At 42.1% G+C, this 17,042-nt stretch overlaps 1 protein-coding gene across 2 annotated transcripts in view; it reads right to left on the bottom strand.

Annotated features, from left to right (window-relative positions):
• The window catches only part of Ly75 (lymphocyte antigen 75), a 129,033-nt gene that overhangs the window by 83,052 nt on the left and 28,939 nt on the right, over positions 1–17,042 (bottom strand). For both annotated transcript variants that reach the window (XM_051166114.1, XM_051166113.1), the window contains exons 12-14: positions 13,513–13,712; positions 11,984–12,126; positions 1,200–1,281 (exon numbers count right to left, since the gene is read on the bottom strand). In XM_051166114.1, coding sequence (XP_051022071.1) covers positions 1,200–1,281; positions 11,984–12,126; positions 13,513–13,712 — 425 coding nt within the window. The remainder of the gene's footprint in view (positions 1–1,199; positions 1,282–11,983; positions 12,127–13,512; positions 13,713–17,042) is intronic.

The following is a 17,042-nucleotide window of genomic DNA, read 5'->3' as shown; positions in this document are numbered from 1 at the left end:
TGCATTTCCTTTGACAGCCAGCCATTGACGTGGTGAGAACAAAGTCATTGTTAACTGTGGTCTCATATTGCACAGCAGTAGATCTCTTGAACTTACTGATTATCCAGCTAAAATTTTTTATCTTTTGACAAATATCTCCCTTACCTCAATCTGCCCCAGTCCCAGGTAACTGTCATTCTATTTCCCCTCTCCTTTTCCCCTCTGGTTTAAAGGTTTTCATTGTGTGTATTCATGTTCCTAGGCACTGTGTTATGCGAGGGCATTTTCACACAGTGTATAAGGTCCATGGGGCATATTTCACCTGACAGCTCCTCCCCTCCCCTCCTCATCCTTCTTGCTGGCATCCTTTGCTTTTCCACATAGTTCTAAGCCATATCACATGCTTTTATATATCTATATAAACATCCAAGAACCATACAAAGATTTTTGTTGTTGTTGTTTTAAGACAGGGTTTCTTTCTGTAGTCCTGGCTGTCCCATAACTCTATCTGTAGACCAGGCAGGCCTTGAACTCACATAGATCCACCTGCCTCTACCTTCCAAATGCTGGGATTAAAGGCATGTGTCACCACCTCTGGGTGAAAACCAGAGGTTTTTTTTTTGTTTTTTTTTGTTTTTTTTCTCTCTCTCTGAGTCAGGTCTTAGGTACCCTGTGCTGTGTAGTAACTTCTAGCTGAGATCCCATCCATCTGTTTTTGCGTATCTAGACTATGTCATGGAGTGTTCCTGCTACCCTTTTCCCGCTACCTATATAGTTTGGGAGATCTTACATTTAAGGCTTCAATGTATTTTGAGTTCATTTTTACATACAAAGTGCATATTGGGTCTGCATGTGGGTAGACAGCTTTCTTGGTACCACTCATCCAAAGGACTATTCTTTCCTTGTTGTGTGTTCCTAGCACTTTTGTCAGTAATCAGTTGGCTCTCAATTCCTGAATTCATTTCTGTGTGTTTTCTTCTTTTCTGCTGACACAAGCCTGCTACTTTGGTTGTTCAGCTTCCTTAGATAGAATGCTATAGTTTGGTGGGATTCCATCCCCCGAGGTGTCCTTGTGCTGATGGCTGCTTTGGCCTGTCAAGGTCTTCTCTAGCCCCGCCCTCATTTCAGATGTGGGTGGTGTCCTATTGAACAACTGACTTACTTGCTTTTGAAACAAACATTCCTCCCGTGCTTTTCCCAACACGGAAGTTTTAACTTACTGGTGTACGATCGCTCCATTGCCAGGACCCTTGTAAATCAGGGCTTCTTTTATTCAGACCGATCCACAGCCAATGCTGCCCACTACGTTAGGAAAAAAAAAAGAAAAGAAAAGAAACAAAACAACAAAAAGGAAGTATTAGAAGTTTAGGACAATACTTGCTAAAAATATTTAGCATTCACATGTTTAAAGTGATGGAGACACACATGCGTATTCAGGAGACTTGGCACCAAACAGAAAAGAAAACTTTAAGCCATACAAAGAAAGAAATGAAATCAAGCTCTCAGCCCAGAGTAGCCATAGAAAAGGTACCGCGTGCTTAAAACAAAACTTTTAAAGTTGTTTTCTGTGTATAAAAGGCAAAAGGCAAAACCAATTTTGCTTTGGACTTTTAAACAGAAAACATGACTATTAAAGTTTTTCACTGTAATATTTCATTGTAATAGGCATTAGCAGATAGAGTCAATGAAGCAAGGGCAGCTTGTCTTTGTCTCCTTTTTCTAGACTTACTTATTTCATGGCCATGAATGCTTTGCCTGCAGTGTATGCACTGCACCATGTATGTACCTGGTTGGAAGAAAGCACTGGATGCCCTGGAACTGGAGTTATGGATGTTGTGAGCAAAGATGTGGGTGCTAGAAATCGAAGCTGGGTCCTCTGTGGGGACAATAAGTGTTCTAAACCATGAGCCACCGCTCCAGCCCCTTGTCTTGCTTTTGAGATGGGGTGTGTATGTGTCACGTGGCCCAGGAAGGCCCTGAATTCCTTACATGCAGTCAAGAGTGACTCTGAATCTCTCCTCCTCTTGACTCCACCTCCTGAGTGTTGGGATTAGAGGCAGGAGACACCATGTTTTAAGTGGTGCTGGCACTCGAACTCAGGGTTTTGTGTAGGTTCATTAGAAGGCAACCCACATTTCCAGCCTCAACTGTAGCATCTTGAAAAACAGTGTCTAGACGTTAAGGATGCAGCTCAAAGTTAGAACAGTTGCTTAACATGTACAAGGCTGTAGATTCCAACACACACACACACACACACACACAACACACACACACACACACACACACACACACACACGAGTCTTTATAGCACTATCAAATTCCTGTTCTTTATAATGTAAAATAAAGTATTTGGTTAAGTTTTATTAAAGAAAAATTTTAAATACTTTAGCTGCTACTGTCTTTTACTTTTAAAGTCAGCAAAATTTTATCTATCTATCTATCTATCTATCTATCTATCTACCTACCTACCTATCTATCTAATCTAGGCAGCAAAGAAAATGCCAGAAAAAGTTAATTGGCTAATCACTTCCATGATTATATTTATCACCATAAGCTCTGTATTTCTATGTAAAAGCACTGAGCAGGGTATAGCGATACCACAGAGAAGCGTGAGACTCAGTGTTTCCCATCAAACAGAGTGTAGCACAGCTAAGGAAGCATAATACACGTGAGCCTATGAGGGTTGTCAGATGAGGTGTACAAAGTTTAAACACTATAAAACCACAGCACACGGTACAAAGTTTAAACATCATAAAACCGCAGCACATGGAGTGGTCATGGTGGACTGCAGTGTGGACAAATGTTTTCTGAAGTTGGAGGAAAAACACAGTCTCCAAAAGATGGCTAATATTTCCTTGGAGCCCAGAATCCAAGCACTTACCATGTTCAGTGGAGTGCAGCTGGGTGCCTCATGGATAGACAAGAACACACATGCAAGGGTTATCTTTCCCTCAAACAGCTGTCCACATTAGCAGGGCTACATATATGACAAGCGATCCGATTGCAAAACCTTCCTCTGTCTCCAATTCCAACTGAGAACATTCCTTACAATTTACTAGAGTTTTCAGGCTTTAATAGATAGCCAAACTATATTCCTTTATTTTAACTTTATGTTGGGACATAGTGTCAGCAGTATGAGAACAGTATACATGTGTATGAATACATAATAAATACATAAATATAATATAAATACATATTTCAGAAGAGGTAGGACCCAAGTGCAAAAATAATGTGTACTGCTTAGCTTTGTAGAATATACAGAATATATAGAGTGCACAGCTATAATAAAGTTGCTGAGAAACATAAGCCTGTACATCTTTATACAATTTTTTTTTTAATGACCTGAAGTACAAACCTAGCTTTATAACACCTTCTTAGTTTTTAATAAGATAGTTGCAGCTGGCCTTGGCAACACATGCCTACAACCCGAGCACTTAGAGACAGAGGCAGAATGGCGGCAGATTGAAGGCAGCTTGGGTTATTTAGCCTGTTTCAGTTCAGCCTGACCTACACGAGACCCCGCCACAAAACAAAACAGCAAAACCCAAACACGCTTTCCTTTTCTCAACATTCTCCAATAGTTTAATATCCGCCAGTGTTTTCTCATCTTTTCAGCTTCAACTTGCTTAACTCAGGAGAATGTGAGAATTATATAACAACATTGTTCTATTCCTGGAGTCTAACCGCCAGTTCACAGACCAGATATATCCAGTGGACACGGTTAGGTCCAGCTTCAACCCAGCCACTATAAGGAATTTGCCATTCTCACTGTCTGTTCAGCTGACAGCTCTCTCACAGGCTTCCTGCTGTATCACCCTCCCCTAAACCACACACAGGTCATCCTTCAGCGAGGTGGTTAAGACACGAGGATTATATTTCCTTTCGCAGACTCATGTAATGATATAACCATTTCTTCCAAGGCTTTGCTTATTATATACTTCAGCCTGGGAAATTCCCTAACACAAGCTTTAGAATGTCTATCGTATTGCGTAACAGTTTGTTAGTCATTTGGGAAGAAAGACCAGAGATCACCTATTGCCTAGATTCAGACAGCTCCCCAATACCCCCAGCCTTTGCAGCAGTCTACCCGATCCATTCTAGGCTCCTGGAGGGGCTCTCACCAGTGTCCTCCTAGCCAGCGGCCAGACAAACGTCTCTACTTCAAATTTGGTTTCTGGGTCCTTTGCTGAAGATCAGAGGGCAGTTTCTTATGAAAAGAATTTGCTCAGATCTCCACAATATTTCTAATCATCACTACTTTCAGAAACTGAACTCTATTTCAGCCCTGAACTTAGTGTTCAGCTTCATTCGAAAGGGTTCCTTGGACTGCCATAAATAGAGGACAGTAGATATCATGGTGTGTGTGTGGGTGGGGTGGGGGTGGGGTGGGGTGCGGGATTAGGGGAGGGAATAATTTCTGAATTACAGCTTGTGCTGAGTTTGACCTTCCTCGACTGTTGCCCGGATAATGGAAAGAATAAGCTGGAAACTACATTATTCGCTGCACACCTCTGATGCAGATTTCAAGAAAGCTGGAGAAAACAAAACAAAACAAAACAAAACAAAACAAAACAAAACAAAACAGAGCTTCTGATTCCAACTGGGGAATCAGATGGAGGCGAAACAGTCCCATTTCCTTTCCAAACTGTTTCCACGCCACACACTAAGCACATAGTTTTAAGGCTATTTGGAGGTGCTGCATAAAAGGTTAGGAAGTTTAAGTGTGTCAAAATTCTGACTCGCAAATCCAATTTCCTGCTGCATTTGGTTGCTAAGGAAAACAGTATCTCAGCCACAATTCCCCCCACTACCCTCCTCCCCCCAATAAACACTATTGGATGAGGGCTCTTAGTCTGCAAAGCTTAGATTTATATCTAAAGCCATTTATGCCTCTTCACAGGGGGGAGTGTACACAGCAGCGGTGCCTGCTAACAAGGCTTTCTTCTCTAATCCCAGGACTATTTTTGCTCCACAATGGTTTCCCATTGGGATGCCATTAAGAGTTACAATGATCTAAGAGCCTTAACGAGTTGGTGTATCACAAATCTCTTTTTACTGAAATACAAACAGAGACACAGGAACCTAGACCGAGTGAGATCCGGCAGTCCTAAGTGATACAGATTTGGGGTGGGCAGAAGGCTTCTTGCTGAGAAACTCAAGTCCAGTAATAAAAGTTAACGCATTCAAGGAGCAGACTTCATAATCATTTTCTGGTACAAACAACCCAGCTTCCTTCCTTTCCTTTAAACTATTGTGGCCATCTTGGTTTTAAAGCATGTCCAAGCAAACACTTGCTTTATAATGGAACACTTATTAAGCAGATAACAGTCTGCTTAATATGGCCTTTTTCTGGCTTGCTGGCATGAATGTATGAATAAAATATGGTTCCTACAGGTGAAGGTATTTCCGAGTCTTTTTTATACTTTCAACTTTAATATATTTAATACATGGCTTTTATTTAATATGTCACATTAATTTTCTCTTTTTTTATTATTAATTTATTCTTGTTACATCTCAATGTTTATCCCATCCCTTGTATCCTCCCATTCCTCCCCCCCCCATTTTCCCCTTATTCCCCTTCCCTATGACTGTTCCTGAGGGGGATTACCTCCCCTGATATTCTCATAGGGTATCAAGTCTCTTCTTGGCTACCAGCTGTCCTTCCTCTGAGTGCCACCAGGTCTCCCCCTCCAGGGGACATGGTCAAATGTGAGGCACCAGAGTACGTGAGAAAGTCGTATCACACTCTCCACTCAACTGTGGAGAATATTCTGACCATCAGCTAGATCTGGGAAGGGGTTTAAAGTTTACCTCCTGTATTGTCCTTGGCTGGTGCCTTAGTTTGACCGGGACCCCTGGGCCCAAATCTGCCTATCATATTGTTCTACTTGTAGATTTCTAGGACCCTCTGTATCCTTTTATTTTTCTATTCTCCCATGTGTCTCTCATTTAGAGTCCCAATAGGATGCCCTCCCCTCTGTCCCAGTTTCCTGGTAAGTGAAGGCTTTCGTGGGACATGCCCCTTGGGCTAGTATGCAGATATAAGTGAGTATATACCATTTGATTCTTTCTGCTTCTGGGTTAACTCACTCATTATGATCATTTCTAGCTCAATCCATTTATCCACAAATTTCGGGAATTCCTTGTTTTTAATAGCTGAGTAGTATTCCATAGTGTATATGTACCACAGTTTCTTTATCCACTCTTCTACTGAGGGACACTTAGGCTGTTTCCATGTTCTGGCTATTATGAATAAGGCTGCTATGAACATGGTTGAGCAAATTTTCTTGTTGTGTGCTGGAGCATCTTCTGGGTATATTCCAAGGAGTGGAATAGCTGGGTCTTGAGGAAGCCCTATTCCCATTTTTCTGAGATAGCACCAGATAGATTTCCAAAGTGTCACATTAATTTTAAATAGTGTATTTTTCAGACAATTTTATAAAAATGTGTAGGGGAATGAAAGAAAGTGGAAAGAATTTCCACAAAAATGTTGCCTATAAGTAATATATGGGATGGTTTTCGTTTTCTTGGTTACTTTTTTTTATATATTTTCCAAGTTTTACATATGAACTCATTTCAGTTTTTAAGGAGGGTGTTCAATGGTGCTAGAAGGGAACAAATCAATAATAGTAGACCCCTTTCACACAGCTTTGTCTCCCCATATGAGCCACTCTGCCTACAAAATGTTCTGAGTGGCTACTGCTACCATATAGGGCTATGACATATTTCTATTAATTGTTCCCCTCAAATATCTGCAGATATATCATTCAGCACATATCCATGGCTTCCAATTGGAGATAGTAGCTCCTTGCATAGAATTGAGAGCTTGTTCTGTAAATATTTTCTAAGAATGCTTTACCTAGATTGTGTGTATGTGTGTGTGTGTGTGTGTGTTTGAAGCTTGTGATCTTATTAGGTTGCCTTGTTCAAAACCCAAACTTCAGGCAAGACTGGCAGAGTATTTCAAGGGCCATGCCCCAGAGGCAGCGACCACAAGAGACTCTTTGATCCTATGGGTTACCAAAGGCTTTGGTCTCTGCTCAATGTCACAAGCAGGTTCATCAGTAAGATTTGGAAGTTTGTTAGTCAGCATGATCTCAGAAAAATGGGCTTTTGTTGTTGAAACTTAAATTATTTAAGATACAAGGATTAGCTAAAATACTCAGGAACCTTACCTTTCATTAAGAAGGTGTTAGCCTGTAGTGAGACCAGCAGCCTGTAACTTTAGAAATGGCATCTATGGTCCCTACACGGCCTCGAGTCCTGGTGCTAGGTCAGGTGATTGTGACAGCCTGCTTCGGACTTTGATGGGAACAAAACCCTGCCCTTGCCACACCTGCCTGGAGTGAGCCTGACCACAGTTCAAAACGCTCAAAAGCAGGTGGCTGGGTGTGCGTTGCAGGCTTACGAAATAGATTGTGTGGAATGCACTGTGGTTCCTTCAACATAGGCCTGTGTGGCAAGTGATGGCAAGCACAGAGAGATTTGGGCTGAATTTTGTAGTCACTATAATCTCCTCTCAAGTCGGTAAGGAAACAACCAACACTCCCTTCAAAAAGAGCCTAAGAACCAACATATCCCAATTGGCTTAGGCCTACTACAAGATGACGTCGAGAACACCTGAAATCCTAAAATAGATGTCCAACACATGGATACTTGTAAAACAGGTATTTTATTTTATGTCAGTACCCAAGTCCAGTTTTAGTGAGGCCACCCTGAGCTACATGTGACTCTTGTCTCAAAAGAAAAACGAGGTGGGCTAGGACAGAGCTCCATGGTAGAATGCTAGCCTAACATCCATGAAAACCAGGGTTCTGTCCTCAAACTCCCTATGTAGCCAAGGGTGACCTTGAATTCCTGATCCTTCTGCCTCCACATCCCTAGTTCTAGGATCAATTGCAGGAATGTATCATCATGCCCATTTTAATAAGAAAAAATATAGAAAAGATAAAGCAAACCTGTAAAACATGGTAATAAAAATCCCTTCTAATGGAATATTTTAAAAATCACTCAAAATCTAGCTTGCTAGATGTGATACCCATTGATTATGTCTATGTAGTTTGCAGTCTTATTTTCAATGTGAATAACACATTTTTACATTAAAAAATTTATGTATTTCCTTATTATGAATACAGTAGTGTTCTGCCTACACATGCACCTATACACCAGAAGAGGGCACCAGATATCACTGTAGATGGTTGTGAGCCATCATGTGGTTGCTGGGAATTGAACTCAGGACCTTTGGAAGAGCAGCCAGTGCTCTTAACCTCTGAGCTATCTCTCCTGGCCCCATTTTTATATTTTTTATAATCTTCCTTCTTCTCCATTTAAGACAATATGTTTACACATAATAACATTTTATATCTTAATGTATACTAAATTACATATAGCTCAACAACAGTGATAGTAGTGGACATCTGTTCCTGTCTCTGCCTCTTATGAGAATGCATTTTAAGATGCTCTATCATTAATTATGACAGATATTTGACTTGAGCATTATATTTCTAATGTGATAAATATTTGCGTATTAATTAAACACAATATCTATATCTATATCTATATCTATATCTATATCTATATCTATATCTATATCTATATCTATATCCCGAAATGGATGAGAGTTTTTCTAGATGCAGTTTCAGTGCCTATTATAATCTGATCCTACAATCTCTAGCTTGTGGTTGTTAATTCTTTTGCTATTTGAGTTAATGTGGGACAGCCACACAGACAGCACAGACAAGCAAGACGGGTCAAACTGTGCTAAGCCAGGGACACAGCAACTGGGAGACTCCTGTGTTGGTGAGTCACTATTCAGTCCATATACTCTGTAGACAAAATATTACCACTTCTTTTAACATTTAAAGAGAAGGGCTCTGCAGAAATGTACTGTTCAAAAACATCTTGTGGCCACAGGCATGGTGGTGCATGCCATTAATCCCAGAAGTTGGAGACAAAGGCAGTTCGAGGCCAGCCTGGTCTACACAGCAAGTCCAGGACAGCCAAGGCTATGCAGAGAAACCCATCTCAAAAGAAAAGAAAGAAAAGAAAACAAAAGAAAACAAAAAAAACCAAACCAAATCAAACAAAAAAAACATCTTGTGTTTCCTTCCACCCAGGATGGTAACATTATCATTTGGGGGCTGGCCAAGCACTAATGCCCAGATCTGTGTTATGTGTCCCCTGCCCCTCCCCCAGCAAAACAGAATTGAATTTCATTATTGAATAAATTTGTAGCCTTGGACTTAATCAAAGCTGATACTGTACAAACTGGGCCTTTGCCAACTTATTTTATGCTAGATTAACCTTCTGTTATTTCATTTCTTTATATTCTCTTTGTGGACACTGCATAGCTTCCCTCCCCTCATGGTCTGATTTATGGACATGTACTTTTAAACTCTACTGCATGGTAAATTTTTAATATTTATATGATCGGTGTTCCTGAAATACAACTTCCAGATAAAATGAACAATATTTTTTTACAATTATTTTGTGTCTCTGCAATCCAGTTTTTATTTAGAAAGAGTATTTAAGACCTGCTATTTATTAAAGTATTTCTTTTAAAATGGAAAAAAACCAATTGTGTGCAGGGCATATCTGTGCCATGGTGTGTGTGGATGTCAGAGGGAAACCTTTCAAGACTTAGGTCTTTGCTTTGCCCCGTGAGGAGGCAGGGTCTCTCTTGTTTCTGGCACCCTGCATATTCTGGACTAGGTGGTCCACAAGCTCCCAGCCACTTACTCTGTTTCCACCTCCCACCTCACCACAGGAGAGCCATGGATGTGTGCCATGGCATCTGGCTTTTAAATGGCTTCTGAGGTTGAAGTCAATTTATTGGCCACGCGTGGCAGCTGCTTTCATCTGCTGAGCCACGCCCACAGCCCCTAAAACTTCTTCTTTATTATGTTTCTCTCTCTTTTTTCTTTTATTAATTCATTCATATTACACCTCGATAGTTATCCCATCCCTTGTATCCTCCCATTCCTCCCTCTCGCCCATTTTTCCATTACTCCCCTCCCTATAACTGTGGCTGAGGGGGACCTCCTCCCCCTGTATGTGCTCATAGTGTATCAAGTCTCTTCTTGGTAGCCTGTTATCCTTACTCTGAGTGCCACCAGGCCTCCCCATCCAGGGGACATGGTCAAATATGGGGCACCAGAGTTCGTGTGAAAGTCAGACCCCACTCTCCACTCAACTGTGGAGAATGTCCTGTCCATTGGCTAGATCTGGGTAGGGGTTCAAAGTTTACTGCATGAATTGTCCTTGGCTGGTGCCATAGTTTGAGCAGAACCCCTGGGCCCAAATCTGCCCATCATAATGTTTTTCTTGTATGTTTCTAGGACCCTCTGGATCCTTCTATTTCCCCATTCTCCCATGCTTCTCTCACCTCAAGTCCAATAGGATGTCCTCCCCTCTGTCCCACTTTCCTGGTAAATGAAGACTTTCATGGGACATGCCCCTTGGGCTAGTGTCCAGATATAAGTGAGTATATACCATTTGAGCCTTTCTGCTTCTGGGTTAACTCACTCATTATGATCATTTCTAGTTCAAATGCTTCTCTCTTTTAAGATTTAGAATAGTCTTGTTCTGTTCTTAGAATGACATACATTAACTATCAAGACTTGGGGTTATACTATATTCTTGCTTCTAAATCTTTTATAATGAGTTACTTATTTTCTGTGCTCTTGATTTTTTAAAATGCACATCTAAGCTAGAGTATGTCTTTGACACATTTTTCCAAATAATGCAGTGTACATTGTTTAGATCAATCTCTTAAAGAATGTAGGTACCTGGCAACTATATACATTGCTAGCATCTCCTGTCTTAATATGCGTTAGACGCCAGGCTTTATACATCCTTTATAGTGAACAACGTCCGGAAGAACAAGGCTAGTTAGATTCTTCTCACTTTTACTTTTTGGGGAAAAGGTTTGGCTGTTTTTTGTTTTGTTTTGTTTTTTTGTGGGGTTCAGAACCGCAGAGAAAATGTTATAGGTTCTCACTTTCCTTTCTTACTGCCCACACTCCGTGTGCCTTTCCCCAGGTGCAATTGTAGTAGCTTTCCTACCTAGCTGTCCTGAGAGTACCCACAGACCCCCTCTGGGTATTCATTCTTATTAATTTGTTTTTGTGTTCCAGGGTATGCCAAGCCTCACGGATGCTAGGCGAGCATGGACCGCTGAGCCACACCCTGGCTTTGTCTGTGCAGCTGTGTGTGTTTATAGGAACATAGGTAGTCTAGGCTCTTCACAATAGAAATGATTGGGAGACTAACTTTGTTTGATTTCTTTTTCTTTCTTTCTTTCTTTCTTTCTTTCTTTCTTTCTTTCTTTCTTTCTTTCTTTCTTTTCTTTCTTTCTGTTTTTCAAGACAGGGTTTCTGTATAACAGCCTTGGCTGTCCGAGACTCAAGGTGTAGACCAGGCTGACCTTGAACTCACAGAGATCCACCTACCTCTGCCTCCCGAGTGCTGGGATTAAAGGTGTACAACCACCACGCCCAGAGATTGTTTTTCCTTAAGATTCAACTTTTTCCCGGATTAGCCAGATATTCCACTTTCATACCTAGTACCACTTTCTGCTGTGTGGTTCTTTGCTCCTCAGCTATCCTTCCCGTTCTTATAACTCTCTTCAGATTTTGTGTTCTCTGGCTGCTTTTCCTATCTCACCTTGCAAAACACTGTTGCCTTCTGTGAACCAGCCTCCTGCGTGACATTTGCCCTGGTTGCACCAGAAACACTCCCGCCAGCCTCTGGCTGCCTCCCAAGGCTCTCCTTATCTCTGTCCTATACTTTTGCTGCACGCTCCTTAACCCGGCTGTTGGTGTGTACTGTGCCAATGGTGAGGACTATGCCTCGGTCAGCTATAAATCTCTGTGGTACTCTGCACTACGCACTTGATGCTGCTTGAGTGTGAAGCATGGAATGCCTTTTTTAGATGCTAAATCACAACTCAAATACCCAGAAGACATCAGACTTAGGCAGAGAACACTTATTCTAGAAATATTACCTGAATTGGTCCTTTAACAAGTGAACAAAGTCCTTTACTTCGTTCCTGTGACTGAAGCTGGGTAGGTGTGCCCCAAGGGCTTCGCAGAATCTTTCAGCTTCTTCCCAGTTCCTCTTCCTCACAATTCTTTGTATGTGGAATACCTTTTAAAAATAGAATATTGTCCTTTTGAAATAATCATAAGATATTCATAGCTGTTATCAATTACAGTCAAATGTGAGGGTCTCTGATGTGACTTCCTTCAGGTATGACGAGAGCATACATAACTGCACACACAGCAGCCAGGCAAGTCTTGCCCAGAGTAAACTAAAGGCCCACACAGTGATGGCCACTGTTATCAGGTGTGCAGCCTTCCTAGCCAGGCTGGAGAAATGCTCCAATAAGTACCCCGAGCTGGTGCATTCCTAGGACCTTGGAGAGAAAGTGCACCAAGGGTCAAGGCTGAGAGAGTACATAGGAACACTCTGGAAGTAGCCTTCTGTAAAGAACTGTGCCAACAGTGTAACTCTGAGTGCCAGAACCTGCATAAGAGTAGGGTTCTTTTTCTGAATTAGAACAACCGAAGAGCTATCTACAAGGGGTGAGGACATTGACAGACGGCGTCGAATAAAAACCTGGCACTTTGGACTGTTTCTTTCATTCGTGATGATTAACTCTACAGAAAGAGAAAGAAGTGGGGGAGCAGGTAAAGAAGATGAAACTGCTATTGTCTGATTACTGGCCCTGACTCTTTAGCTCCCTGTAATGTATTCACACACACTCTAGCCATGACTCCTGGTGGGAAGAACACATTCTCTCTACCTTTACATGAGGCTTGGCATGTAGTATTCTTGACCATGCAATATGCTGAGGTTAGTGGCAGGCAGTGAAGTGAGCAGAGGCCCGCCTGCAATGCACTGGTTTGGTTAGGCTTGCCTTCTGGGGCTCCAGTAATTTACTATGAGAAAACAATCTGATACATGCCACCCCTTAGCCCAAGCCCTAGAGTGAAGGGTAAAGGACACCAGGTCACAGCCTACAGCCCAGCACAGCTGACCAACAGCTGGAGGAACTCACAGCCCATCAGTCAAACTTGAACTGAACCAGAGGTCTATGAATGTGAAACCAAATGGAATCACCGTGGGGTTTGGGAGTGGTATTGAATGGCTTGTTTATGATACAGGCCCCCAAATTGTTATTTTTTTTTTAACACAACAAGAACTGGCTGCCATTGTAAAAGAAGGAATTTTAATCCAATGAAAAAAATTAGGGACTTAGGAGAATCCTAAACATGATGTCAGCATACTGCAGGTCACCCGGCTTCTCAGAAGGAAAGAACCACAGGAGAGAAAGGTCGCTCTGGCTTGGCAGGGTATGGGTAGGGTTGGCAGTCTGATGCCAGAGACCCTTGACACTTTCTCTGCTAAGGACCCGGTGCTCCCACACAGTTGGGTTAGGCTCTGGGTGCTCACAGGGAGGGCAAAATTTGTACAATGACACGAATCAGGATAATAGACCCCACTGAAGGACAAATGAGAATATTAGTTTACCTTATAACAAGAAAGACTGGAGGGGAAAGTGTGCCAGCCTTCAGGACAGGGGTCATCGGGCTTCGGGGCTGCTTCCTCGGGCTCCGGGGGTCCACTCATTTTCTTGCATATTGAAAGTGCTCTGAAGCTTCTGCAGTTCTTCACTTCCCATTTGCCGAGGGTCTTTCCCATAGACATAGCCACGCACCCGCCTGGAGACGCTGGGGTTGAATTGGAAAGGTTAATTAAAAATGAAAACTTTCGAAGCTTAAACATCTAGTCTATTTGAGCCAAGATGGGGGGAGAGAGAGAATAGGAAAAACAGTGGAGGAGATAGAGGAAGAAATGGGGGGTTGAGAATAACAAGGAAGATGGTGAGCAGCATACACAAATATTTACTGCGTGTGAGCATTCTACCGTGTGTGATAGCATTCTACTGTGTGTTAGCATTCTACCGTGTCTGTTAGCATTCTACCATGTATGTGAGCATTCTACTGTGTGTGTTAGCATTCTACCATGTATGTGAGCATTCTACTGTGTGTGTTAGCATTCTACTGTGTGTGTTAGCATTCTACTGTGTGTTAGCATTCTACCGTGTGTGATAGCATTCTACTGTGTGTTAGCATTCTACCGTGTGTGATAGCATTCTACTGTGTGTTAGCATTCTATTGTGTGTGTTAGCATTCCACTGTGTGTGTTAACATTCTATCTTCTAAGTAACACTTATGGTAAGTCTATCAGATTGATTCTATTGTCAGAACTGAAGTATAGGGAGGACTAAGTGATTTGTTTAAGGTCACACTTAACAAGAAGTTAATCCCGGATTTGAATTCAAGCAGTCTGTTTCCAGGGCAGTGTCCAAAACCATAGTGCTTGACGATAGTGACTCAATGAGGCTTAACAGCTTTGAGAAATTTAAAGCTATTTAGAAAACATCAAAATTAAACCTTCCCAGATTCAGATCTAAGGGAAGGGCCGGGGCAGTGAAAGCAGAAGGAGGAAAAATATATACTTATTTCTTATGGCAATCTTAATTGTACTTGCTCATAATTCATGGGTAGTTTGTGTGATCAGGTCTTTTCAAACAAAGACTGAATGATGTGTCCATGCACACAGTTAGTGAGAGGTGCAGCTGGGCTTTAACCCTGGGGAGTCACCTGGCAGAAGGCCATGCAAAGTGCCCTTCAGCATCATTATCACAGTGTCTGAGGGGGACAGAAGGGAAAGAGCGAGGTCCATTGCAAAGTAATGAGAGCAACTCCTCTCCCACCAGATGAAGAGGCTGCATGCATGGCTTGCAGCAGGAAGGAAAAGGAACGGAGAACATGGTGCCCTGCCACCCTGGATATGTGTGCTGCTTATTCTCTGCTGTGGTTGCCTAGTCACAGCTTGCTCACAGTTGAGCTGGCTGCCGGAAGCTGGGAGCAAAAAGATCATAACAGCATTTGTTCTGACTACAAATCCCAGGGCACCACCATGGGCAATGGTTCATAATAAGCTCTTCAACTTGCCCACAGAGAATGAGATGTTTAATGTACATGTCCGTTAAATGTTTTTTGGGAGTTATTGGAGACTAAACCCACGGCCTCATGCATACTAGCTAAGTTCTTCTCACTGCACTATATACCCAATTCTACTTTTTATTTTTCAGACAGAGTCTCACTATGTAGCCCTGGCTAGTTTAAAACTTGCTATCTAGACTAGTTTGCCCTAGGGTTCAGAGATCCACCTGCTTCTGCATCCCAAGTGTTGGGAATAAAAGGTGAGTAGCACCATGATTGGCCAGCTTTTATGTTGTTTTGTGTTTTGAGACAAAGTTTCTTTGTGTAGCCTTGGCTGTCCTGGAACTAGCTCTGTAGGTTAGCCTCAAACTCACAGAGATCCACCTTTCTCTGCTTCCTGAGTGCTGGGATTAAAGGCATGTGTCACCACTACACAGAGAAGAGGAGGAGGAAGAAGAGGAAGAGGAAGAAGAGGAGGTGGAGGAGGAGGAGGAGGAGGAAGGGGCTGGAGAGATGGCTCAGAGGTTAAGAGCACTATCTGCTCTTCCATAGGTCCTAGAGTTCAAATCCCAGCAACCACATGGTGGCTCATAGCCATTTATAATGAGATCTGGTGTCCTCTTCTGGCAGGCAGGCACACAAGCAGACAGAATATTGTATACATTAATGATGATGATGATGATAAAGAGGAGACACGTTCTTGCTATATAGCCCAGGCTGGCCTCAAACTTGAGATCCTCCTGCCTCAGCCCCAAGTGCTTGGATTATAGGCATTTGCCACCAAGAAACCTATGTCTTACCTATTGGAGTATTTCTAACGTAAGTGACATATAACCAGGGTTAGCACCTATAGCCTGCCTTCTCCAAGTAAAAGGATGATTCTGTTATGATTTGTGCTACCCACACCGAATCACAAATCTTGTGGAAATTCTCTATTTCAAATACTGTGTCCTCCTGTCAGACCCACAGCTCAGTTTCCATGCTATAGGAAAATATCTGCATGGTCACATTATACCAACACACGACAGTGTCAAACATGCGAAGAGAGGAAAACAGGATGACTTACGACTCCTATCTTATTTGAATAAGTCAATTGAAACATCACTGGCTTGGAAGTCAGAAGATATGGATTTTACTGATTCAATAACAAGGGATATTGTGTTAAATGAGTCACTGAAGCCTCTAATTTCTCTAAAGTCAGAGGGGAGTTCTACATTAAATCATCTGGTTTCCATGGCAAATTATGATCAATGCTTGAAGCTGTTTGGAGAAAGATGAAACTAACTTTTGGAATAAATGCTGTCTCACACTACCTTCCTAATTTCTTCTTACAGAGACCAGTACAAAATAAACGTCTAATTCTGCAGGATGAAGTTAAGACAGAAATAAAAATGTAAAATACTTCATAGGAAATACTTAGATTTTAAGACTTACATTTAGAAAGGTGGAAAAACAACCCCTCCCCCAAAACAACGATGACAATAACAGCCATAACGCAAACCCAAGCCTCACACCCATGGCGCGGGCTCTGGGTAGTCAGAAATCAGCTTGGGAAGCACCGGACAACCCCCAGGGACTCAATGGAGAGGACAGAAGCATTGTTTCTGCATCACATCTGCTTCTGTTTTCACAGATTCCAGCCCTGAGCATCACCAACTCCCTAAATACTCAGGACCAGGTGAAGGGGGTGCTGGGGAGGGATGTTTCGCCACCTCCTGGCCTACCACTTTGTTTCTCAAAATTTAAGCAGTGTCTTTATAACACAAAACCAGAGTTTTCCCATAATACAGTTAGTGTTCCTCTGTTGGCATCTCCCATACCATCCCCTTTAAATCTCGTAATGCTAAAATATCAAGGGATATTCTCTCAGAGCTTGTCACGGGGTGACTATCGACAGGGGTTCACGCCGAACTCACTCGGGTCGTCACTTTTGTTTTAACCATGGATTTCACTTTGCTGTGGTGGTGGGTGGTTGTTTATTTGTTTTTCATTTTTGTTTTGTTCTTTATTGGTGTAAACATTCTGCCTACAAGGACTTCTGTGCTTACT

The sequence above is a fragment of the Acomys russatus genome, chromosome 24 (assembly GCF_903995435.1).
Source record: "Acomys russatus chromosome 24, mAcoRus1.1, whole genome shotgun sequence".
In the NCBI taxonomy this organism is placed as follows: Eukaryota; Metazoa; Chordata; class Mammalia; order Rodentia; family Muridae; genus Acomys; species Acomys russatus.
Note: the sequence above shows the minus strand (reverse complement) of the source record. Positions and strands in the feature narration are given on the sequence as shown.